The 27,874-nt window shown below is 37.3% G+C and overlaps 1 protein-coding gene across 13 annotated transcripts in view; it reads left to right on the top strand.

Moving 5' to 3' along the window:
* Positions 1-27,874, top strand: part of LOC144321982 (uncharacterized) — a 566,375-nt gene that overhangs the window by 404,646 nt on the left and 133,855 nt on the right. For 4 of the 13 annotated variants that reach the window (XR_013387525.1, XR_013387527.1, XR_013387532.1 and 1 more), the window contains one exon: positions 20,544-21,859. The exons of 3 other annotated variants lie outside the window; for them this stretch is intronic. Coding sequence is in view for 5 of the 10 variants with exons in the window: in XM_077911379.1 (XP_077767505.1) it covers positions 20,544-20,631 (88 nt within the window). In the remaining 5 variants the exon portion in view is untranslated. Of the gene's footprint in view, positions 1-7,536; positions 7,700-20,543; positions 21,861-27,874 lie in introns of those variants that run through there. 6 more of the 13 variants (XM_077911381.1, XM_077911380.1, XM_077911384.1 and 3 more) reach the window with 3 other exon arrangements.

Below are 27,874 nucleotides of genomic sequence, written 5' to 3'. Positions count from 1 at the left end.
TGAAAGTATTCATTATGTACAGTCTGTCAAAGGATAAAATGAGGAACAAGATAACTGCTTTCCCACTAAAGAACACAGAAGGGCTTATAATGTCCAACAATGTAGTGAAAAATGATGGAAACAAATTGAGAAGATCTTTAAAAGTGAACTAACATCAGTAGGATTTCCCCACGGCTCCCTTCAATGAAGCTCTACTGAAATATATGACTACTGATTCCATGAGGCAGAAGCATGATTCCCATAGTACCTGATTCATCAAAAATGTGGAAAACCAGAAAATTCATCAATGGAAAATTTGTTACAATATTAGGTTTACATTAGTGTTTATTCTTAACTTTTATTTTCTGGGAATTCAGATTAATTTTCTCCTTTGGTTATTTTATGCATTCCGTATAATAAATAAAAATAAAAAATACAGCTATAATGCTGGATGTATTCCTGGAGAAATGCCTACTTGAAAACATAATGGGATTTGCAAAACTCCCCAGAAGCATGAATTAAATCATCCTACCTACTGTGTAATTTAAAAAAAAAAAAGAAAGAAAAAAGAAAAAGAACTGAAAATTCAAGAACTAAGAAAAAATATTTTAAAATCTATGCATATATTAATTACACAGCATACATGAACCACATGCTACTTGTGGACAGTATGCAAAGTTTTTGTATATAACAGAAAACACAATACAGGCTTGGTCCTCAAGGTTTTTTTTTTTTTTTTTTTAATATCCTTTATTTTAATGTGATGCATCACATTTAATGATTTGCAAATATTGAAATATCTTTGCATCTTGAGGGAAAAAAAACACTTGATCTTGGTGAATGATCCTTTTATTTATTTTAAAGATTTTATTATTTATGAGAGACCCATAGAGAGGCAGAGACATAGGCAGAAAGAGAAGCAGGTTTCCTATGCAAGCCCGATGTGGGACTCCATCCCAGGATGCCAGGATCATACCCTGAACCAAAGGCAAGACACTCAACCACTGAGCCACTCAGTGAATGATCCTTTTAATGTATTGTGGAAAGTGGTGTGCTAATAGTTTGTTGTGGATATTTGCAACTTTGTTCATGAGGGATATTGGCCTGCAGTTTTCTTTCCTTGTGTCAGTCTTATTTTGGTACTCAAGTTTGTCTCACAGTGAGGGAATTAGTAAAGTATGCAGTGATATACATAACTGCAGAGCACTGTCAGAGTACTTTGGAAGAATACCTATCAGCGTTTTATGAAAGGGCATGATGAAAGGGAGCAATCGAAAAGTTGCGAGTAACAGGAGGATTGGAAAGAGTTTTCAGGATAGATATAACACCATTTCCAACAATCCAAATGCAAAAGATACTGTAGTGTGCTCTGAAGACAAGGAGAAGTTAACATAGATGTAAAATTATGTGTGCAGAGGATGGAGGTGGGACACAGAAATGACATGGGTTAAGAAAGCACAAGGTAAATAATGCATACTGAAAGTTAGAACAGGTTTGTTAGGTTCTGAATCCAATAAAGTAGGGGCTTGACTTTTCTGTATGAATATATAGGTATCTTAGAAATATTTAATGGAAAACAAAAGTAAAATCTAATATTTATACATATTATAAAGTAGTTAAATGCAGAAGATCTGTAAAGTATGTGTAGCATCTAAAAATGAAAAATCAGAAAATTGTAACTTCCTCAATATTGTTAGAAATCTGAGTCTCTCTCTTCTACTTAATCTCTTCTCTATCCTTGCTGACAGCTCTAATATTCCAGTTAATGTGCTTACTGTACCTAGGACATTTCATGTATATGCATTTACCCCTAAAGAGCACGTGGTTGATTTCTATATGTTTCTTGAAAACCTTAAACTGATAGATTGCATGTAGTCCTCTGCTGCTTTTTAAATTTAATGTTACTTTTTTGAGATTAATCTAGGTTTATTCCTGTGGTAGTGCAGAAGCATTTTAGTTTGATATAGTCCTTGTCCTTTATTTATGCTTTTACAGGGTTGGCTTTTGGGGTAGGAGCCAACAAAGCATTGCCAAGATCTGTGTCAAAGAGCTGACTAAGCTTCAATTTTGTATTCATTTTGAGTTGATTTTTCTGTATAGTCTAAGATAGCATTCCAGTTTGATTCTTTTGCAGATAGCTGTGGACTTTTTTCATCATTGTTTGTTGAAGAGACTGTCATTGTCCCATTGTATATTCTTACCTCTTGGTCATAAATGAAACGACTATAAGTGCAATGGCTTTATCTCTGGACTCTCTTCTGTTGCATTGCTCTGTATGTCTGTTTTGATTAATATTGTTTTTCAATATAGTTTAAGATTGGAGAGTGTGGTACCTGCAGCTTGGTTCTTCTATTTCAAGATTGCGCTGGTTATTCAGGGTCTTTTGTGGTTCCATATGAATTTTGGGGTTTTTCTTTTATTTCTGTGAAGGATGCCATTGGGTATTTTGATGGGGATTGCAGATTGTTGAATCTATAAATGCCTGTAAGTAGTAGGGACATTTGAGCAACATTAAATCATCTGGGCCATAAACACAAAATATCTTTCTAATTATTTAGTTTTTCAGTTTCCTTCATCAATGTCTTAAAGCTTCCATTATACAAGTGTTTCACTTCCTTTGGTTAAATTTATTCCTAAGTATTATGTTCTTTATTATGCATTTATACCTGAGGTTGTTTCATTAATTTTTCTTTCTGATAGTATAATGGTATAGAAAGATAACAGGTTTTTGTGAATTGATTTTGTAACAGCAACTTTACTGAATTTGCTTATTAGTTTTAATAGTTTTTTTGGTGGAGTTTTTAGGGTTTTCTATAGGTAATACATGCCATCTGCGAATAGTGACATTAAGACTTTTTTCCCCCAATTTGGATGCCTCTTATTTATTTTTCTTGTGAAATTGCTCTGGATAGGACTTCTAATGCTAAGTTGAATAAAGATAGTGAGAATTGGCATACTTGTTTTTAGCTTTTCACCACTGAGGATCATGTTAAGCTATTGGCTTGTCCTATGTTGCCTTTATTATGTTGAGATATATCCCTTCTATACCCATTTGTTTAGAGCTATTATTATAAATTTGTTGAATTTTATGAAATGCTTTTTTCTGAATCTGTTGGAAAAATCACATGATTTTTATCCTTCATTTTGTTAATGGGGTGTATCACAATGATTGATAGGCACATGTTGAATAATCCTTGTATCCCTGGAATACATCACATTTGATCATGGTTTATAAGCCTTTTAATGTTTCTTGAATTTGGTTTGTTACTAATTTATTCATGATCTTTGCATCTATATTCATCAGGAATTTGGACTGCAATTTTCTTTTCTGGTGGCCATCCCTCTCTGGGTTATGTATCAGGGTAATGCTGGCATTATAAAAGGAATTTGGGAAAAGGTGGAGATGCATGGAGAATTCTTCTTTAGCATTTTGCAGAATTCACCAGTGAAGCCATATATCCCTGGCCTTTGGTTTGTTGCAAGGTTTCTGATTAGTGATAGAAAATCTGAACGATTTTTAGGATGGAGATTCAATTTTCATGATGTAGTTTATGTAGATTGCATGTTTCTGGGATATTATTAATTTATTTTTTATTGTCATTTTGTTGTCACATAATTGTTTATAGTAGGCTCTTAAAAGTCATAGCACAGAAATACAAAGAATTCTAAGTTTTTCTCTTTCATGCTTCATTTTGAGTCTTTCTTTTGGTCTTGGTGAGTCTAGCTAAAGGTTTGCCAGTTTAGTATCTTAGCTCTAATGACCTCTTGTCTGTTTATTTTCACTCTGATTTTTATTTCTTTTCTTCAATTAACTTTGAAGGTCATTTATTTTTTTTCTAGTTCCTTGATATCTTCCTTGTGTCTTGATGTAGGTGTTTATCACTATAAATTTCCCTCCTCGAAGTGCCTTCTTAGATCTTATTTGTTTCAAGGTATTTTTGGACTTATTTGTAGTTTGCTAGCATATTTCTTCAGTGCTATGTATTGGTAAAATTTTCACTCTTTTCTTTGTAATTTCTATTTCATACTTTGGTTATTGAAAGATATGTTTGATGATTTTAATCAAGACTTTTGGCCTAACATGTTCTATCTGGACAATGATCCATACATACTTGAGAAGGTTGTATATTCTGTTGCTTTTGGATGGAATGCTGTGTGTATTTAAGTACATCTGGTCTAACATGTCCCATAAGACTGATGTTTCATTACTGATTTTCTGGCTGAATGATCACTTCATTGATGAAAATGGAGTGTTAGTCTCCTGCTCTTAGTGTATTTTATTCCGTTTTTCCCCAAGGGTCTGTTAATATTTATTTCATAGAGTCATTTACTCTTATTTTGGGTACATAAATCTTTACAACTTCTTAGATTTTCTCCTTTATTATTATGTAATTCCCTCCTTTGATTAGTCTCTGTTTTAAAGTTTATATAGTCTGGTTTACCCCATCTTTCTTTTGGTGTGCATGTGGATAGCACATTTTTTTCCATACTTTGAGTCTGTGTCTGTCTTTAGACCTGAGGTCAATCCCTTTGAGGAGCATTTAGATGGATCGTATTTTTATATACATTTAGCTACCCTATGGTTCTTGATTGAAGAAATGAGTCTATTGGGGATCCCTGGGTGGCGCAGCGGTTTGGCGCCTGCCTTTGGCCCAGGGCGGGATCCTGGAGACCCAGGATCGAATCCCACGTCGGGCTCCCGGTGCATGGAGCCTGCTTCTCCCTCTGCCTGTGTGTCTCTGCCTCTCTCTCTCTCTCTCTGATTATCATAAATAAATAAAAATTAAAAAAAAAAAGAAATGAGTCTATTTATTGATAGGGATGTTCTTAATGCCAGTTTGTTTAGTGTATTCTCATTATTTCTGTAGTTCTCTATTCGTCTCCTGTTCTTTTGTTATTTAATTATATTTTTGTAGTGTATGCTTAGATTATCTTTTGGATTTTTGCTTTGTAGTTAAAGAAGACTGCTATATGTAAGCCTCATGTCAAGTTGGTAATAGCTGAAGTCCTGATGCATTCTAAACCTCTGAATTTTTACTCTTCTTCCCCTTGCCATGATTTATGTCACATTTTACATCTTTTTATCTTCTATATCCCTTGGCTAATTATTAGAGTCACTTTTACATCTTTGGTCTTTTAACTTATGAAGTTTACAAGTGATTAATCCACCACCTCTACAACATTAAATTATTCAGAGTTTTCCTATATCTTTACCTTTTCCAGTGACACTTTTGCTTTCAAAAGCTGTCCTTTTCCTCATTAATGCCTTTTCATTTGAGCTTTAAAGTTGTGCCTTCAACATTGGTGTAATGACAGCGTTCATTAAAAGGGTGAGAGAAGCAACTACACACTGACTACATTGCCCCTCCACAAGGCTGTAGAGCCCCACTGAGTGGTCTCCCCTGAACTTACGGTTCTTTCATCAGAAAAGAGAGCATGAGTGGGGGATGCATCCAGCACCCTCCCCTAGTGTTGTGGGCCACTTCATGGGAGCAAATACTTGATCTTATTCCTAGTGTTTGTATAGGAATTCATGGCACTCAACTACTTGGAATGTGATTGTGACAGTGAAGGTGGGGAAGAGCTTGCAACAACCACCCCTCAGATCCTGGCAGACTCAGTTTATACCTGCAGAACCAAAGTAGCAATCTTAACCAGCAGTTTTGCTCATCTGAAGAACCAATTGGTGTCATGCTATGAGCAAGGAGCTGGATAAGGTGTAGGTTGACCTGATTTGGGCTTTCAAACAAGTAATTTTTCTATCTCTAGACCTTACTTGCTCAGGGAAGAGGTGAACCATAGCTCTCACTTTGAAGGAGAGTAGCCCCTAACCCCATGTGTCCAAAAGTACAAGGAGATTACATCCTGAAACACTGTCAGTTGAGAGTTGGGAAAGCAAAGCTGACATTCCCAGTACAAGTAGAGGAGTGTTCCCCTGCTGGGTCTAGGAAAGGGAATTAATCCATAGCCTAACTTGAAGCTGAGAGTAGCTACTGGTCCTGCTGATGGAAGACCTGCTTGGAAAACTTGGGAGTTCCCTAGAGTGACTCCTCCCAAACATGGAATTAAAACAAAGCCACACACAACAAAGCCTGGCTCTTGGCCCCATCTGAGCAGAGGGCTAGCAACAACACCTGGAAGCTGTATGACCCAGCAATGCTCAAGGCAAGATCTGAACAGTAAGTGCTAACAGTGTGCAGTGCAAAGTCAGTAACCCTGTTCAGTCACAGAACTCGGGTTGTGGGTCAGCTTGAGTTAAGAATACAGAAAGGGCTTGACTAGCTTACAGGGGAACACAGGACAACTGAAATGAAATTAGGAAAATTGCATGAACATAACAAGATAACAGAAACCCTAAGCAACAACACAAAAACAGAAATCTTATGTTCAATAGAGAACTTTAGATACAACCATGCAGAAGAACCAGTGACTAGAAGATAGAACATTTGAAATTATCCAATCCAGAAGAACAAAAATACAAAGAAAGCCCAAGGGAACTATGAAACACAATAAAAAGAAAATCTAGAAGGGAAGAGGATAGAAGGTACATTTAAAAGAATAATGGCGTAAAATTTTCCATACCCAGGGGGAGAATTAAACATTCAGATCTATGAGGCCTAAAGTAGCTGAAAGGTTGCAGTCAACAGGGCTATACCGAGACATATTTCATTACATTGCCAAAAATCTAAGTACAAGAAATAATTTAAAAAGCAGCAAAATAGAGAAGTAAAGAACAAGGTAACAACCAGTAAGAATAAGTGTTCAGGCCAGGAGAAAATGGAATAAGAAAATCAAATCTGTACCGAGTAAAGCTGTCCTTCAGAAATAAAGAAGGAATAAAGACATTTCCAAACAAACTTAACATGAGATTTGCTTGATACAAGAGCTTGTAAAAAGATCTGAGTAGAAATAAGTAATGTAAAAATAGAAGAAAACTGCATAAATCTCATTTTTGATGGTAAATAGATTTATGTTCTTTAACATGGTATTGGTGGTGCACCATTAATTTTCTAGTCTAACTTAAAAGTTAAAAGTGAATGTAATAAACATGCACATTACTACCGGGGCACCTAGGTGGCTTAGTGGGTTAAGGGTCTGACTCTTGGTTTCAGCACAGCTCATGATCTCATGGGTCGCTGGATTGAGCCTTGTGTTGGACTCAGTGCTTATGGGGAGTCTACTTGAAGATTCTCTCCCTCTGCCCCTCCCCTCACTTGCTTCTCTCACAATCTCTAACGTAAATATTTAAAAAATTACTGCAATAGTCTTTTACTAGTTATGCAAGAAAAAAATGGGGGAAATTGTAACATCAGTAACCTAAAATATATGGAGGAAGAGAAGTAAAAGTTTAAGAACGGTATTGAAATTATCACATTAAAATAGAGTTGTATAATTTTAACTTATTTTAATGTAAACCTCATGATAAACACAAGGGAAAATCTGGTAGCAATTTCACAAAAGAACATGATTAAGTTAATGAAAGTATACTGATGTGAAAAGACATAAAAACACAAAATGTTCTTTGCTTTTTATCTGCTGCTTTAATGGATGTGCAAGACAATAATTACTACAGAGATATAATCTTCAATCAAAAAGACAGAATGACTGAATGGATAAGAAAACAACAAGCAATGATATCCTGCCTAAAGAACCTCACATTAGCATTAAAGATATACGAGGACAGAAAGTGAAGAGATGGAAAAAGCTATTTCAAGTAAAGGTAAAAACAAAAATATTTTAACCAAGATAAAAACAGCAAAGGGGTAGCTACACTCATACCAAATAGACTTTAAACTGAAAATGATAATCATTGTGTAATGATAAAGGATAAATTCCTAAAGATCTAATAATTGTAAATATCTGTGCATGCAAAATTGGAACAGCCTAAATCTCTAGAGCAAAAACTAACAGAGCAAAAAGGAGAAATAAACAGCACTATGGTAAGGGGATTTTAACACTCTACTCTTGACCATGAAGAGACAGTCCAGATAGAGAATTGATGATAAAAAAGATTTTAACAACACTGTACATCAAATTGACCTAATACATACCAACACTTCCCAAGACCCACACACCAAAGTAAGAAACCTTTAATAAGCAGAAATGGTATAAAGTGAAGATGTAATTACTATTTTTATAGATTTTACTTACTTACTTACTTACTTTTATTTATTTATGTATTTAGTTATTTGTTTGTTTATTTATTTATGATAGACATAGAGAGCAGCAGAGACACAGGCAGAGGGAGAAGCAGGCTCCACGCTGGGAGCCCGACTTAGGACTTGATCCGAGGTCTCCAGGATCGCGCCCTGGGTCAAAGGCAGGTGCTAAACTGCTGAGCCACCCAGGGATCCCCTAATTACCATTTTATAAAAGTGATAATTCTATTTGGATTTTTTGTGGTTAGTGCAAACTTCTGGATTGTGGGTGAAACCTTTATACACAGGAGTCTGACAACAGAATATACTTTCCTTGCAAGCATGCATGAAACACTTTCTACAATGGAACATATCTGAGGCCACAAAACAAGCCTTACTTTCTTGAATTCTCCAAGTCTTTTCTTAGACCACAGTATGAAAACAATAAGAAAACTGGAAAATTCACAAATACATAGACATTAAACAACATTCTCCTGAACAGCCAATGGATAGAAGAGGAAAATAAAGGGGAAATAAAGTTTATTTCAACCCCCAAAACAGCATAACAACATACACGAACTTAAAACAAGCAGTGAAAGCATTCCTAACATGGAAATTTATAACAACAGATGCCTACATGAAGATCCCACATGGCCTAACTCTATGCCTTAAGGAACTAGAAAAAGAGGAATACACCAAACCTAAAGGAAATATAAGGAAGAAAAAAAAAAGAGCAGATACAAATGGAGTAGAGAACAGGAAAGCAGTTGAAAGGATGAACCAAACTAAGAGTTTGAAAAAATAAATAAAACTGACATACCTTTAGCTAGATTCCCAAAGAAAAATTAGACTGTCCAAATCAACTAAATGATAAATGAGATAGCTGATACCACAAAAATACCAACAATTATAATAGACTACTATGAATAGATATAGGCCAACACACTGGACAACCTCGAATAAATAAAAAATTCTTTGAAACATACAAAATACCAAGAATGAATAGAAAGAAGAAGAAAATGTATATACCAATTATGGGTAAAGAAAATGAATCAGTAATCAAAACCTTCCCACGGAATAACCCCTTAGAACCAAATGGCTTCTCAGGTGAAATTTGACCAAACACTTAAAGAATTAATACTAATATTTCTGAAACTCTTGCAAAAAACTGAAGAGAAGGCAATACTCTGAACTCATTTTTACAAAGCCAGAAAAGCACACTATCAGACATGAAAACTAATGGCCAATAGCACTGATGAGTATAAATGCAAAATAAACAAACAAAATGCTAGCAAACAGGTTTCAGCACATTAAAAGAAACATTTGCCATGATCAAGGGAGGTTTATCACTGGAATACAAGAATGGCTCAGCATTTGCAAATCAAGATGATTCATCACATTAAAAGGATGAAAGAAGTATAAGCGCTCTCAACAAAATATTTGACAATATGGAATATCATGGAAGTTCATGATAAAAACTTAAAAATTAGATATAGAAAGAATGTATCTCACCATAAGAAAAGCCATGTATAACATGCACACAGTTAACATGATACTCAATAGGAAAAAGGGACTAGGATGCCCACTTTTGCCCCTTTCATACAAGATAGGCACACCTAATGTCACTGCACTTTATTATGCCTGGCAGATATTGCAGTTTTTACAAATTGAAGGTTTCTGGCAACCCTCCACTGAGCAAGTCTGCTGGTGCCATTTTTTTCCAAACATGTGTTTGCTTTATGTCTCTGTGTCATATTTTGCCATCTTTGCAATATTTCAAACTCTTTCATTATTAGTTTTTATCAGGGTGGTCTGTGATCAGTGACTGTAACTTGCTGACAGCTCAGATTAAGCTTATTAGCATTATTTGCTATAAAGTGTTTATTTTTTAAATCAAGGAATGCACTTTTTTTAGGCATAATGCTACTGCAGATTTAATAGACATCAGTATATTGCAAACCTAACTTTATTTTTTTGTTTTTTATTATTTTTATTTTTTTTAAGTCTAACTTTTTAAATAAAAGATGTATTTATTTGTTTGAGGGAGAGAGAAAGTATGACAGAGTGGGGAGAGAATCCTCAGACTGGCTCCCCATTGAACATGGAGCCTAATGCAGGGCTTCATACCAGGATCCTCAGACCATGACCGTTAGCCAAAATTAAGAATCAGACATTTAACAGACTGAGCCACCCAGAAGCCCTCAAATAACTTTTACATGCACTAAGAAACTAAAGTTTGTTTGACTTGCTTTACTGTGATACTCGCTTTATTGTAATGGTCTGAAACTAAACTCAAAATATCTCTGGGGTAGGCCTGTGTTGTAGTTCTTAGCGGTAGCAATTAGGCAAAAAAGAGATAAAAGGTATCCAAATTGGAAAGAAAGATGTATTACTACTTGCATACGATGTAATACCACATATAGGAAACCCTAAACACTCTACCAAAACTGTTAGAAATAACAGATGAATAGCTGAAAGATATAAAATCATCGTACAAAAATGGTTACATTTCTGTATACTCATAAAACACTATCAGAAAAAGAAATTAAGGAAACAATTCCATTAATTACTCTACCCAAAAGAATAAAATATCTAGGAACACATTTCATTAAGGATGCAAAAGACAAAAAAAAAAAAAAAAAAGGATGCAAAAGACATATACGTGAAAGCCGTAAGACACTGGTGAAAGGAACTGAAGATGACACAAATAAATGGAAAGATGTTTTGTGCTCATGGATTAGAAGAATTAATATGGTTAAAATGTCCATAGTACACAAATCAATGCAGAGATTCAGTGAAGTCCCTACCAAAATTTCAATGGCATTTTTCACAGAAATAAAAAAATCCTAAATATTGTATAGAATTAAGGGTTCAAATAAGCCTTCTTGAAAAAGAACAACAGAGCTGGAGGTTGCACATGCCTTGATTTCAAACCATATTATTACAAAGCTGTATTAATTACACCAGTAGGGTATTGACATAAAAATAGACACAAAGAAGAAAGGAGCAGAATGGAGAGCTTACAAATAAACCCATACATTTATGGTCAACTCATTGATGACAAAGGCAAAAACACACAACTGGGAAAAGATGGTCTCTTCAACAAATGGTGTTGGGAAAACAGAACAGTCACCTGCAGCAGAATGAAACTGGGCCATTTCCTTACACCAAACATCAGCATCAATTTAAAATGGATGCAGGCTTGAAGGTCAGACTGGAAAATAGTACTCCTGGAAGATGACCCAGATGGGCAGCTACTTCCCATAGCTATCGGAAAAGGTATTATGGATAGGACACCAAATCAAAGGCAACCACAGCAGAAATAACCAACTGAGACAAGTGGGACTAGATCAAACTAAAAAGTGTTGTATACCAAAGTGAATATGCAATAAAACAAAAGCCTATATACGTGTGAATTATATACCTGATAAGGGGTTAATACCCACAATATATGAAGAACTTGTATGATGTGATAGCAAAAACAAAACAAAACAAAAACATAGAAGAATTGATTGGAAAAATAAGCAAAGGATCTGAATTGGCCTTTTTTCCCAAGAAAACCTAGAAATTGTCAGCAAGGACATAAAGGGTGCTCGTCATCACTAATTATCATGAAATTGCAAATCATAACCAGTGTGTTACCGTCCCATACCTCTGAGAAAAGCTATTATTGAAAAAACAAATACCAAGGCTAAGCAGAAAAGGAAACTCCAGCACACTGTTGGTAGGAATTCAAAGTGGTACAGCCACTGTTGAAAACAATGTGGAAGTTTCTAAAAAAATTAAAAATGGAACTACCCTGTGATCCAAGAATTTCTTTGCTAGGTACTTGCCTTAAGAAAATGGGAACAGCTGAGGATTCTCTCTCAGCAGCTGCTTGTGGCATTTGCTGTGGAGCACAGGCATCAGGGCTGAGAGGTCAGGGTTCCAGGGCTGGGGGTGTGCCTGTGGGGATGGTCAGAATGCAGGGGTCAGAGCTGCCCTGCCTTGCAGCTGAGCCCCTTGGGCTGTGCCCTCTATATCCTTAGTATGTGCTGGCCTCACAGTAGGGCCTCTGCCACAGAGGCCTCCCTGCCCAAGCTGTCTGCCGACCCTGTCCTCTTGGCTCTCTTGGATGTCTGCAATTTGGTTTAGGCATTGCCCCTTTGGTCCCCTTTACCCCTTGCTTCTTCTGCTTGACAGCTACAGCAAACACCCCATCCCATCCAGTGGTTTGCTTGTGCCGGAGCTTTTGTGGACAGAGTCAATGTTTTATAGTTACATGCCTGGTATATAGGAATTGATCAATAAGTGATCAGTGAGTGGTAAACAAAACAAAAAATACCCCCTCCCTAAACAAAAATGATTACTGTAAAATGGTAAATATATCCCCAAAGATATATGCTATTACATATAGTGTATAATAACCATGATATGGAAACAGCCTAAATTTCCATCACTGGACAAATAGGTATAAATACATATATATCACATTTTCTTTATCATTGTGTATATATGTGTGTGTATATATATATATATATATACACAGATACATATATATTTATACATAGACATATGTATGATAAGATATATAGGCATGATATATATATAACGGAATATTATTCAGCCATAAAAACATAGTATTTTGCCATCAGTGACAAGGTGGATGAATGTTGAGGGCATCCTGCTAAATGAAGTAAGTCAAAGAAAGATAAATACTGAATGATCTCACTTATTTATGGAATGAAACAAAATACCCAAAATAAAGCATACAGAGAACAGACCGGTAGTTGTCAGAGGTGGGGGTGAGGGAAATGGAATAACAGGGTTTAAATATACAGACTTGGAGTTATCAAATAAGTCGTGAAGATATAATTTATGTTAACACTATACTGAATATTTGAAAGTTCCTAAGGGAGTCGATTTAAAATAAATTTTATTATAAAATTTTTATCATAAGAAAAAATATTTTAACTATATGGTGAATCATGTTAACTAGAATTATTATTATTCCATTATCTATATATTCCTATATAATCAAATATCCAATCATGAGCTTCAGCTATACAGCATAATGTTATATGTCAATTCTATGTAAGTTAAAAAACAGTTTTGAAAGCCATCTACAGTAAGATATCAGATTTAAAACATGCTCTTGCATTGGCATAGGAAAGCATTAATCTGCTCTGCATTACAAAAATAAGGATGTGTGAGAAAATGATAATTTGCAAAGCAATTTTTTTCTTAAAATCACTAAAAAAATCATTGTTTCCTCAGTTTCAGTTATTTAGATACATTTAGGGAGAAATGAAAAGAACAAATACATTGTTTTGCTTTCACAATAAGTACACTGTTATATAAACAGCTCATTCATGTTGGAGGTCCTATTTTGCACTAAGTGTCATTCACATGTATAATTATGAATCAAATTCATGTTCTATAGCTTCATTCACACTACAATTTTTTTACACAGTATTTTCAGGGAGGTTTTCCGTAACCTTTACATATCAATTCAAAGTAGTACTAGTATATCCACAAATTGGATGTAGTTGTAATTAACAAAGAAAGGACTTTGGATTTCCACTCTGTCCTAACTAACAAAAATTTTAATAAACTAAAAATCAGCAGCTTTTCTTGTCAAAGGAGTAAGAAAGCAAAGTTCTTCCAAAATTAGTGGCACAGAAAGGGGAATACAGACCATCACAACTTACGTTGTGATGACCCAACGTAAGTATAGACCCATTAGCATTAATGTATGTGATAACCAGTACAGAGGGTAGGAAAACCTAACTCTAAAAGACAAAATTTTGGAAGTTTAGTGAATGATGAGCCTGTGAGATAAACAAGGGTTCCCACTCACTGAGGGAGGCATACTGTTTGGATTTTTACCTCTAGAAGCTTAATCAGGTTCTCACAGAGAATATCAGAGAAAAGTCTCCTCTTGATTCTAGCAGGAAGAGGGGGAAATCAATCATTTTGAAATATACCAGTGAACAATGTTCCTCTTAGCAAGGTTTGCCCTTAGGAATAATGTCTTTAGCAGAACCTGATGGGGGATACAACTCTAGCTGTCTCTGGGGCAGCCCGGGTAGCTCAGCGGTTAAGGTGCTGCCTTCTGCCCAGGGTGTGATCCTGGAGATCCAGGATCGAGTCCCACGTCAGGCTCCCTGCATGGAGCCTGCTTCTCTCTTTGCCTTTCTCTCTCTCTCTCTCTTTCATAAATAAATAAAATCTTAAAAAAACAAAACAAAACAACAACAACAAAAAACACTCTAGCTGTCTCTGGCCGTCCTGTCAACCTAAGGTGGGTGAGCACTGAGAAGCAATGGTTGTATTCCCAGTTCAGGGGCAGAAGCCAACCAAAAGACTGAGATTTATCACAGGAATATAGAATGCTTTCCATTCCTCTACATATTACCACTGCATTACTAAAACCTATCTAGTGCATCATGTTTACCTATCAACAACAAAACTACAAGACCTAATAAAAGGTAAATGTGGTGAAGAGAGCAAACAGCAGAACCAGATCATGATATAACAGGGTTGTTGAACTTATTAGATTATGAATTTAAATATTTATTTTAGAGAGAGAGCAAGTGATCAGGGAGGAGGGGGAGAGGCAGAGGCACAGACAAAATCTCAAGCAGTCTCCCTGCTGAGAACAAAGCCCTAATCAGGGCTTGATCTCAAGACCCTGAGATCATGTCCTGAGCCAAAACTAAGAGTTAGATGCTTCAGTGACTGAGCCACCCAGGTGCTCCAGAATATGAATTTAAAACCAATATTATTAGTATGCTAAGGACTCTAATGGAAAAAATAGGCAGTATGACATAACAGATGGGTAATGGAAGAATTGTAAGAAAAAAATGTAATCACTACAGAATGAAAAAGATAGGTAAATTAAAGGGCTAATTCAATATCCCTGACAACTGATCAATTATGTCCATGCTGCTCAGCTATGAGGAGAGAAATAAATGAGCGCAAAAAAGGCCTTTGCAGCCTTTGTCTGCACTGATGATTTTCTTGTATTTATAGCTGATCAAAAACAAACACAAAATTCTTAATAAAAATGCCACAAAGTAATAATAAACCTGCTGTAAATATTTCCATACCACGCAGGACAGTGTTTAGATGTCCTCAGTGGAAAAGGTTGGCCCATTCTACCCCTGAAGAATAGACCATAAATTTTTAATTTTTCTTTGTTTATGGATCTGAGGTTTAACTTTTTTATTTTATTTTTTAACATCTTTCATATCCTGTTGTGCCTTTCCTTAAGCACCCCTCTCTCTCCAATATAAAAAATCCAAATTTTCCCCATTACTCCTAGACTGATTAAGTAACCAATCTTCCCCCCACAATTTTTTATTGATATTCTGTTGATAATTCTTCATAAAGCCACTTTCTCAAGTTTATGTGTTTCATGGTGATTAACTCACAACTTCTCAAAGAACCCTAGAATTATCAACATAGTGAAAAATAAGTCACTTCTGAAAAGGAAAAGGTTTATTTACTTTTAAGACACTTCAGAGAATCTTAGAAGATAAGGTAAAGAAGAGGGAATACTTGAAAAGCATAGATGAGGCCATGGGAAATGGGCTTCACCTCACGTGAAGGAAAAGCCTTCTGTTATAGTAAGTGGAAGATACAAACTGTCAGCAGAAATATCCTCCCCTCAGGGTTAGTGGCAGGAGGATGAAAACAGGCCAAGGTTACCGAGCATGTTGGAGTTACTGTCTCCTTCATGACATCTGGGATGTATTTCAGATGATGGAGAGTCAGAAGGTGAGAGCTGGACACAGCTAGTAATCCTCGGTTTGTAGTATATAAGGGAACTGGCCAAGCTGATTTTATTTTTATTTATTCATAAGAGACACAGAGAGAGAGACACACACAAGCAAAGGGAGAAACAGTCTCCCTTGAGAAGCCTGATGTGAGACTTGATCCTGAGACCCCAGGATCACGACCTGTGCCAAAGGCACTCAAACACTGAGCCATCCGGGTGCCCCTGGCCAAGCTGATTTTGAATGAGGACAGGTAAGCACGGTCCACAGTGTGAGTGCTTACTGAAGCCAGCTGAAGCTGGTACAGGGAAGGAATCTCTTGATAGCAGAAGAAAAGGTTGTTGCTCTACATACCTTTTCACCTTTTATTTCCTCTCCTTTTATTGGTACCCGAGACAAGAAAATAAAAGTACTCTAAACTGTTCTCCATTTGTTTGTATCTAAAAGATTTATGTAGGGACACTGTGATCTTTGAAAACCCATCAAAAACAACAATTATAGACAAACACCTAATTAATTTTACAAGGATGGGGAACAAACAGAATATCCACAATATATTTCCTAAAGATGAATTCGAGGAATAACAATTTTTCTTTCTTTGGCACAGTTGTTGTAAGGAACATGATGCACATGTAAAAATATTCTGATTGGTATTACCAGTAAGATTTAAGAAGCTAAACATTATGAAATTCCACTGGAAGGTCATGTTAAGGAACATAAACATTCTTTAGTTTAAAAAAAAAAAAATCAGCAGGGTGCCTGGGTGGTGCAGTTGGTTAAACATCCAACTGCTGTTTTCCATTCTGGTGGTGATCTCAGTATTGTGAGATCAAGCCCTACTTTGAGCTATACATTCAATGTCAAATCTGCTTGAGACTCTCCCTTTCTTCCCCTCTCAACTCATGCTCTTTTTCTTAAGCAAGTCTTAAAAATTGATTTTAAAATGCGCAGAAGTTTAAACATGGTATCAGATTCTGCAGAAGAGCAAATAATCAAAAGTCAGAACCAAAAGTATTTTGATATATAGAATAATGAAAATTGATTAGTGGCAAGAAACCTATAGAGGAGACCCAAGATACTCAGTATAGATATAGATATCCAGAAATATGCACTTCATAAGCTCGGGAATAAAAACAGTTTTTTTTTTCATTTATAATTCATTTGTAATTAATTGCTATTGTCCCTAATTGACCTATGAATTTGCTTTAAGGAGAATCTTCAAGAATGATATAAAACACAAAGGGCTTTTAGTCACTTTTGGAATCCTACTTCGAAGTTTCAGACATGGGGCACCTGGGTAGCTCCATGGTTGAGCATCTGCCTTCGGCTCAGGTCATGGTCCCCAGGGTCCTGGGATCTAGTCTCACATTGGGCTCCCCACAGGGATCCTGCTTCTCCCTCTGCCTATGTCTCTGCCTGTCTCATGAATAAATAAGATCTTTAAAAACCTTCAGACATCAAAAAAGATAGCTGTAAACTTCAAGCTGTTGATTCACAATATGGTCAGTATGTGGTTCATTACTATGTTGCAGGCTTCACTCTCAGAGGCCTGATGGGTAATTGCTGTAGAGATGCTCTTCTGGTTCAGATCCTTGAACAGGGAGTAAGATCCACCTTACTTCCTTAGCTTATACTTACATGCTCAGCCACTCTCTGTCAAATGAAGAAAGGAAGGGTCTGTATCAGGGTGTCCATGTCCAAACACCAGGTTCATTCACATACCAAGCCAGAAGAAAACTAGACCCACTGTCTGCTTTCTAGAGTCTAAATCCCCAGCTCAATCTCCTATTTCTTTTAAGATTTTATTTATTTATTCATGAGAGACAGAGAGGGGGGCGGGCAGAGACACAGGCAGAGGGGGAGCAGGCTCCATGCAGGGAGCCTGACGTGGGACTTGATCCTGGGTCTCCAGGATCACGCCTTGGACTGAAGGCGGCGCTAAACTGCTGAGCCACCGGGCTGCCCTCAATCTCCTATTGCCCAATTTATGAGTCTTCCTTGGAAGCCAATAATAACCTTTCCTGTCTCTAAAGTTTGAGCCACTGAGGGTTAATCCAACGAGGTTCCTTGACTTCTGTTTTGGAGACAGAAGTCTATCTAGTCTTTGTGAATGTGTAATATGTTCTGGCCTGAATCTGGGGTTGGGGCAATTTGAGGAAGCTGATCTCCCTTTTCCAAAGGTGAATGGACAACCCCAAAGATAAAATTTCCATGCCAAGAAATACTTGGCACCTGATGGTAATAAGTGCTTGGCTCTCCTAGGTTCCCTCTGAATACAGAGTTTTAAGTATTTATGTGCCTAACATAGGAGCACTGAAATATATAAAACACATATTTACAGACCTAGAAGATGAAATGGACAGCAAAATAATAATAGAAGGGGGCTTTAATACTCTACTTATATAAATGGATAGATCATCCAGACAGAAAATCAATAAGAAAACATTGGCCTTAAAGGAACATATAAGACCAGATGGACTTTACAGTTGTATAGAGAACAGTCCATCCAAAAGCAACAGATACATGTTCTTAAGTACACACAGAATAATTTCCAAAATAGATCATTAGGCAGCAAAACAAATTTTAACTTTAAATGGAGTGAAATCACATTAAGTATCTTTTCTGATCACAGTGGAATGAAACTAGAAATTAATTAGAGGAAGAAATTGGAAGACTGACAATATGTGGAGATTAAACAACATGCTGTTACAACTACTGGCTCCATGAAGAAATGAAAAGAGAAATCAAAATACCAGAGATAAATGAAAAGGAAAATACAACATAACAAAATTTACAAATACAGCAAATGCAGTTCTAATGGGAAAGTCCACAGTGATGAATGGCTACATCAATCAACAAGAAAAACCTCCAGCAACCTAACCTTATACATCAAAGAACTCTAGAAAGAATAAACAAAGCCCTAAGTTAGTAGATATAAGGAAATAATAAAGGCCAGAGTGGAAATACATAAAATAAATACTTGGAGCCTGATGACTAAAAAGACGAAAAGATCAATGAAACTAAGCAGGTTCTTTAAAAAATAAGCAAAATCGACAAAACTTTAGCTAGAATCACCAAGACAGTAAAATACTTAAGTTTTACCAAAGATGCGACAGACTCCTACAATGAAGGTTATAAGACACTGATGAAATTGAATAAGGCACAAATAAATGCAAAGAGATTAATTAGAAGAATTAAATAGCTGAAATGATCATACCACCCACAGCGGTCTACATACGCAAAACAGTCCCTCTCAAAATTTTCGTGTCATTTCTCACAGAAATAGAGCCAATAATTTAAAAGTTTGTAAGACTTTGAAAAGCCAAAGCAATCTCAAGAAAGAACACCACACCTGAAATCATCACGCTCCACATTTTTCAGGGAAATGTAAATGTCTCCTAGAGAACCCAGAAAGGCAAATTGAGTCCCTCTCCGTTTGTCTGCTGCACAGGTCAGAAGGAAACTCTAATTCCACTGACATGATCGCCTTCTCTCTTCAATCCTGAATCTCAAACCTAGAGATGACCAGAGCATTGCTGGCATCTTCTTCAAAGATTGCTCTGCTCACCAGCAGGCTTTTAGTTCTAACTGCGGGCAGTAAAGCTCATTCATGTCAATGGCTGCACTGAGTATATTGGATATATGTATGTGTGTATGTATACATATATGTTAACATAATCAACATAGGTTCTTTACAACAAAACCAATACAATTTTATGTATATATGTGTGTGTGTGTTAAAGAAACATAGATGCCTAATCATATGGACTAATTTCTTTCCCGGTGTTTTCTAGTAATTTTCCATTAGGTCACCCTGGTGCTTATAATCTCTTTTTTGTGTTTTAGCAGAGTTGAGTTCAATCTCTCACTCCTATTCAATAGTCTTGAATACATTCTCTTGCCATTTTAACAAGTATCTAGGACAATTTGTCTTTCACAGAAAAAGAGAAAGTTTCAGACAAACATGGCCACATATAGGAATATGCATTGACTAGGGCTATTTCATATGATGGTAGGCACAGTCCCTTGGAGATCAGTTGGGTTCGAAGATTATATATTTGGTAATTAGTCATCTGTCTGTTCAACAACTTTTTGCAATGGGACTTTGTCCTCCTGGTTTTAAGTAAGAGAAAGTGAATGCAAAAGCCTATTTAGGTTCGAATTTGGGAAGTTGAATGAGTTAAAAAGAGGTAAGAGCAACAGAGCTTAAGAGCATGAGTTTTTGGAGTGATGAAGCATGGGTTTAAGCTAAAACAAGGAAGAGTGTGAAAAACAACTGATGTATAGAAAAAAATTAAGGTGTCAATAAATATCCACACAGCTATCATATTTTATAAACACATACTCAAAATGAACACAGTTTTTTAATAGACACACTGAGGGATTCATATTATATTTTAGAAACATAAGATTCAGTAAAAGGAAATATGCAAGTAAAAATATTAGGATTAAAGAAATCATAATGCCCTTTATAAGTCATGTGAAGAAAATATTTGATAGAATTCAGTCTTATTTATGAGCAAACTCTCTATGAAGAGAAGGCTGCTCCCCTAATCCTGGCAAAAGTTATCAATAATTAAAGCAAATTTAAAAACTCTTTGCATGACAGTAAAAAATAAGATAGGAATATCAGCTATCACAACTTTTATGTAACCTTGTCCTGCAGGTTCTGGCCCATACCAAGACCAAGAACAACAAACCAGATACTGGGTTGTAATGGAAGAGACAAACAATTGCCAGTAAGATCAATGTGATAGAGCAACAGCAAGAGAGGGAAAAGGTAGATGGGCTACAGGTATGAATCTCAGAGGATCCTGATACTTGGGGTTATTTTTTATTTTTATTATTATTTTTTTTTATCAATTAAGAGGTTAACTGTTAGGAAGTTAAAACAGAAAGAAAGAAGAATGAGATTTCTCTGCTTGATAACAAAAGACATGTAACAGGGAAAAAAAAGACATATTTGAAGAGCTAAGATGGAAAAGGTGTCATCAAAATTCAGGATGCAGTTAATTATTGAAGTGATAGAAGTTTGTTTGGGGGCAGCTGAGCGGCTCAGTCAGTTAAGCGTCTAACTCTCGATTTCAAATCTGTTCATGATCTCAGGGTGGTAGGAACAAGCCCAATGAGGCTCTGTGCTCAGCGGGGTGTCTGCTTGAGTTTCTCTCCCTTTCCCTCTGCCCCTCCCCTATTCTCTCTCTCCCTCTATAAAATAAATCTTAAAGTTTCTTTATTGTAAAATATTGTAAATAACTGTGGGAGGACACAGGAGTTTGGAAGCCTGTAGAACTACATACGTGAAGAAGAGTGACAGATTTAGAGATATAAACATGATCTTGATCAGTAGCCAGGAATTATCCCTTGGACTTTGATGAGCATAAGGGTCAAAAGCTGGATAGAGCTTGATCTTCTCTTGAAAGAGAAGGGATATTGTGCTTAGTAACTTGACAACTTGTCCACCACTACCTTCTGAGTAACTCCTAACTTAATTATGGCTCTTTCAACATAGCCCAGCCTTGCCTCTTTAATACCACACACTGCTTCCCACCTTCTGTTGTTAGTCTTGCTACACAAAAAACTACAGGCATCTGAGCTTCTTTTCCTACATTTGACTTTTCTTTCAAACTCATTTTTTAAAAAGATTTTATTGATTTATGTGTGTGTAAGAGAGCAAGAAGGGACAGAGGGAGAGGGACAAGCACACTCCAAGCTGAGCAGGAAGCTCAACACAGGGCTTAATCTCACGACCCTGGGATCATGACCTGAGTGGAAATCAAGAGTCAAACACTTAACCGACTGACCTACCCAGGCACCCCTCAAACTCATTTTAAATAATACTTGATGGGGGCAGCCCTGATGGCACAGTGGTTTAGCGCCGCCTGCAGCCCACAGCGTGATCCTGGAGACCCTGGATCAAGTCCCACATCGGGCTCTTTGCGTGGAGCCTGCTTCTCTCTCTGCCTCTCTCTCTCTCTCTGTGTGTGTCTATGAATAAATAAATAAAATCTTAAAAAAAAAATACTTGATGGCAAGAAGCATTAAACAACCTTTTCCTGTACCAAGTATCTACTCAAATTTTACCTTCAATAATGTCATTTTCTAATAGCCTGTTTCCCTGTCTATGTTCCACTTAAAACTGAAGGTATTTAAGAAGGAATTTTATCTTAGTCACTGGTATTTATAAAACCTCACCTTGTATCAGATACATAGTAGATTCTCAATAAATATTTACTGAATGAATGAGACATCTAGCCATTTGAAGAATTAATCTAAACCAAGCCACCAACTTTATTAAATGCTATTTAATTCCCAATGAAATAGGGAATGCTAGGCTTCTATTCCTATATATTGTATAGATTCTATATGGTCTTGTTTGTAAGTTTAAGTGTACCGTACAAGTGATCATTATGGTAACATCTATGTAGAATTAGCAAAAGGACACTACAGATTAATAGTATCTGTGCAAACTCGTATCTTAGAAATGTGTGCCATTTTCATTAAATCTCTAATCCTCCTCATTTTAATCATTCAGTATCTTCTAGAATTTTGAGTATTCTCACCAATTTTGAGCTTATCAAAGAAAGATTGGTTAATATGATCCAGATTAAATAGCATCACCAATACGACAACCAAGGTTATTCCTGACTTCCATTCACAAGGATAACTATTGTCTCTGTTAAGAACAAGACATCACTAAGAGAATTTGAGAATACAGGAGGTGAGGCTGAAGCACTCCCTTGTAGCTTAGAGACCAAGGCCAGCTGCATTAGAAGGTTAAGAGATGTGGCTATGTGATGACTCTGCCCCTCAGGCAAGTAGAGCACCACCCAGAGAGGTCTGTTTTGAGACAGTTTCTCCTCCAGCCCACAGTAACAACTAGTTTGCTCCAGTATTGTAGGTCACGTGGTGTATGACCCTACTCTGGTCTCATGGGGATTGCAGTGGCATCTGTGGGGCTCAACTACTTCTCTAGTGCTACTGCTATGGAGAAGAGGCAGGGGCTTGTAACACCTAACCCTCAGAACTGAACATACCAAGTTCATACCTGCAGTGCCCAAGAAAAAACCCTCACCACTGGTTTTGTTCATCTGCAGAACCAAGTAACAGATGTACTCTGAACAAGGACCTGGGTGGAGGGCAAATTAGAAGGTTTGCTGGTTTTTGAACCTGGTTTGCTCCAGCCCACAGAAGCTGCTCCCAAACTCTGGAAAGAGTGCCTCCTAACCACATCTGGCCAGAGGGGCTGGCAATGGCACCTGGATGCTCTATTTCCTGTAGTGCTTGAGCAGAGAGGCAGGTCAGTAGAGCCAACTATGCCTAAAACAAAGCTAATACTAGGCATGGAGGGTCCCCCTGCTATTTAGACCAGAGGATTAATTCATACCCAAGACTGAGAGCAGCTCCCAATCTCTCTTAATGGGAAAGCCTACCTGGGGGAAAAAATGGGAGTTGCTTAACAGTGGCCCCTCCATCCCACCTAGACAACCAGATTGAAACCTAGCCCAGCCTGCTAGACTTCTGGTACCCATCTGACCTGAAGGGTTCACAGGAACACCTGAGAAGCTGTGCAACCAGCAATGCATGAGCTGAGAGGTAGGAAAGCAGAGCTGAGTGCCCCTAGAACAAAGCCAGTACAGGGCTTGGAGGGCTCCCCTGGTATGCCCAGGCAGTGTGATTAATTCAGAGCCAAGGCTGAGGGAGTTTCTGGCCCCTCTTGATGGGACAGCTTGTTTGGCAAAAGTTGAGAGATACCTGGGGCAGCCCCTTCCCATCCCATCCGGGCAAGAGAACTGAGACATAGCTTTACGCTCTCTGGAGAGTATCTCCTATCTCCATCTGACCAGTAAGGTTAGCAAGGACATCAGGAAAGTGAGTATGTAAGCCAGCAGTTCTTGAGATAAGTATCTGACAGGCAGATCCTATAGTCTGCAGAGCAAAGCCCAATTTAGCTAGAGTGCTTGGGGTGCAAGGCAGACTAAGACACCAAACAAATAGCTATAGTGACTTTACAGATGTTCCTACTGCACCCAGACAAACTAATTTGTAGCCCTACCCAACAATGAATACAGCCTTCAGCCTACACAACTGGATGCACAGGAAGCTGTATAGCCCATCAACCAGCCCTCCTTACAGTGGCACTTGAGTAGAGACTGCAGGCCTAGTCTTTCCCTAGCTGTAGTGCAAAACCAATGGCTTTACCATTGGTAAAGCCTGGGTAATTCAGTATACACTGGACTAATTCGGAGCCCAAAACAATGAGCTGTACAAGCCCTAAGTGTGGTCCTGCTGCCTTGTCAGGACAGCAGAAGCATAATCATAGCTCTACCTATTATTCAATATAGTAGTTAGTCCTGACCATCTAGTAAGGCTGACCTGAGAATTCAGACAAGCCCAGAGCTCCATCCAAAGCATCATTTGGGTAGGGAAACAAGCTAACAGTAGTATTCTGTTCTCAGCCATTAGTATACCCTCCCATCCCCAACATCAGCACTCAGATGCCTCACCCAAAAACAGCACAAGAGCAGACCCATCTGTCCAGGACATTATCAACATATATACCCAGACACTCAGATGAGTGGATTCTTGAAGATCCATTGTGGCCAAAGCAAGTTTGTCAAGTCTGTGAGAGAAGCCCCATTACTCAAATGCACAAATACCAATGTAAGAACGCAAGGAAAACAGAAAATCAGGTAAATATGACACCATGAAATGAAATAAAGCTCAAATACCTGTTCCTAAAGAAATGAAGATGTATTAACTGTCAGGCAAAGAATTCAGAATTATCCTCTGAAGGAAGGTTAGTAAATTAGAAAAATACACAGACCACTACACAAAGTTAGAAAAACAAGTTATGATCAAAACAAATTTGACAAAGAAACCCTCAGAAACCACCAAAAAGAAAACCAGAAATCCAGAAGTTGAAAAATAACTGAGTTGAATATTTCTATACAGATTTTCAAAAGCAGTTTTGATTATCCTTAAACAATCAGTGACCCGGAGAATAGGGTATTTATAATTATTCAGTCAGGGTAGGAAAAAATAATTGGAAAAAAAACTAAGGTTCCTATGCACACAATGCAGGAACACAATGCAGAGAAACAAGAGTACATACATAACTTTGAGGTGTTATGGATTTGGTTCCAGACCACCACAATTAAGCAAATATCACAAGAAAGCAAGTCAAAGCCTTTGCCTTCTCAGTGCAGACAGGTTTAGTGTACGTGCTGCTGAAGTGACCACAGTTGTTTCCCTGATGGCAAGTGGAAAACTGTGTGGAGGTTCCTCAAACAGTTAAAAATATACCTGCCCTACGACCCAGCAATTGCACTGTTGGGGATTTACCCCAAAGATACAAATGCAATGAAACGCCGGGACACCTGCACCCCAATGTTTATAGCAGCAATGGCCACGATAGCCAAACTGTGTAAGGAGCCTCGGTGTCCAACGAAAGATGAATGGATAAAGAAGATGTGGTTTATGTATACAATGGAATATTACTCAGCTATTAGAAATGACAAATACCCACCATTTGCTTCAACGTGGATGGAACTGGAGGGTATTATGCTGAGTGAAGTAAGTCAGTCGGAGAAGGACAAACATTATATGTTCTCATTCATTTGGGGAATATAAATAATAGTGAAAGGGAATATAAGGGAAGGGAGAAGAAATGTGTGGGAAATATCAGAAAGGGAGACAGAACGTAAAGACTGCTAACTCTGGGAAACAAACTAGGGGTGGTAGAAGGGGAGGAGGGCGGGGGGTGGGAGTGAATGGGTGACGGGCACTGGGTGTTATTCTGTATGTTAGTAAATTGAACACCAATAAAAAAAATAATAATAATAAAAAAAAAAATGAAGTGACCACAGTTAGTGCATACAATTGTGTTTACCTATACTGTCATCTATTGACTGTAATAGCATTATATCTAGAAATACAATGTACCTACCTTAATGAAACAATGCTTTATTGCTAAAAAATGCTAACTATCAAGAGGCCTTCAAGTGCAATTAGATGAAGCAGTTTCCCTGTCTGGAACCATGCAGGATACTTGGCACATAGTGGGTCAAGTGTAAACATTCAATGAATTTAATTTATAAGATCTGATATCAGAGTGAAATCAAATGGGTAATATACTGTCATGATTTAAATTTTATATATACACACACACACACACATGCACACACACATGCACGCACACACACACTTGAGTCACAAGAACTTTAAGTTGTTAGGATATTTATGAAATTTAGGTTAAAACTGTAATTATCAGGTTTTAACAAAGTGAATGGTAAATCAATAAAATGTATGGTGACTTTTTTTGAAGTTAAAGTAATTTACTATCCTCCCCCTGCCCTCAGCATCTCTATCTCATTCCTAATTTAGATGATTTAGTAGATGGTCTAGTAACTTTACCTCCTGATGCTCAGCACTTCTTTTATTTTACTGCTTGCAGGCTTTTCAAGGACACTTTGCATAACACTCAACATAAAAGATAAGATTGTTTTGTCACCCATCTAATTCAATATACACATTCCCCAAATAATTTCATTCCTTTCTTGTTAGAAAAAAAAATGTTATCTTATTTATCATTCTTTAAGATTGAAGAATGTGAGACACCTGGGTGGCTCAATAGTTGAGTGTCTACCTTCAGCTCAGGTCCTGATCCCAAGGTCCAGGGATGGAGTCCTGTATTAGGCCCCCTGCAAGGAGCCTGCTTCTCCCTCTGCCTATGTCTCTGCTCCTCTGTATGTGTGTCTCATGAATAAATAAATAAAACTTAAAAAAAGGACTGAAGATTGTAACAATATTTCTTCTGGAGCTACCTCTTATAAGGCAAAATCCGTTCATAATGATGTCTTCTTTGAGACTTTTTATAATAAATGTAAGAATACAGTCCACTAAATAAAGTATCTGATTATCTTTAAGGCTAGTAACAGGTGACCCTAGACATGCTTTCTGCAAGCTACATGTGAGATATTGTATCAGAACATAGCACCTTCCTTTCAGGACCCAGAGTCATAGACATCACCCAGACATTCTTGTATCATTTTTTGTTCAAGAGTCTGTCCTGTCCTGTTCTCCTCTGAGATGACTCACTAGAATTTCAATACGAAGTGGTTCCTTTTTCTGCTTGAATATAACTTCCATCAGTACTTGGATTCCAAAGGGTTTTAACTGATGTAGAAATGTATTTTTAACTTTTGTTAACATCCTTTGAATTATGGGCTTTTTGAAAATCTTTTTTTTTTAATTTATTTTTTATTGGTGTTCAATTTACTAACATACAGAATAAACCCCAGTGCCCGTCACCCATTCACTCCCACCCCCCGCCCTTCTCCCCTTCTACCACCCCTAGTTCGTTTCCCAGAGTTAGCAGTCTTTACGTTCTGTCTTCCTTTCTGATATTTCCCACACATTTCTTCTCCCTTCCCTTATATTCCCTTTCACTATTATTTATATTCCCCAAATGAATGAGAACATATAATGTTTGTCCTTCTCCGACTGGCTTACTTCACTCAGCATAATACCCTCCAGTTCCATCCACGTTGAAGCAAATGGTGGGTATTTGTCATTTCTAATAGCTGAGTAATATTCCATTGTATACATAAACCACATCTTCTTTATCCATTCATCTTTCGATGGACACCGAGGCTCCTTACACAGTTTGGCTATTGTGGACATTGCTGCTAGAAACATCGGGGTGCAGGTGTCCCGGCGTTTCATTGCATTTGTATCTTTGGGGGTAAATCCCCAACAGTGCAATTGCTGGGTCGTAGGGCAGGTATATTTTTAACTGTTTGAGGAACCTCCACACAGTTTTCCAGAGTGGCTGCACCAGTTCACATTCCCACCAACAGTGTAAGAGGGTTCCCTTTTCTCCGCATCCTCTCCAACATTTGTGGTTTCCTGTCTTGTTAATTTGCCCCATTCTCACCAGTGTGAGGTGGTATCTCATTGTGGTTTTGATTTGTATTTCCCTGATGGCAAGTGATGCAG

This window comes from Canis aureus, chromosome 10 (assembly GCF_053574225.1).
Source record: "Canis aureus isolate CA01 chromosome 10, VMU_Caureus_v.1.0, whole genome shotgun sequence".
Taxonomy (NCBI): domain Eukaryota; kingdom Metazoa; phylum Chordata; class Mammalia; order Carnivora; family Canidae; genus Canis; species Canis aureus.
Note: the sequence above shows the minus strand (reverse complement) of the source record. Positions and strands in the feature narration are given on the sequence as shown.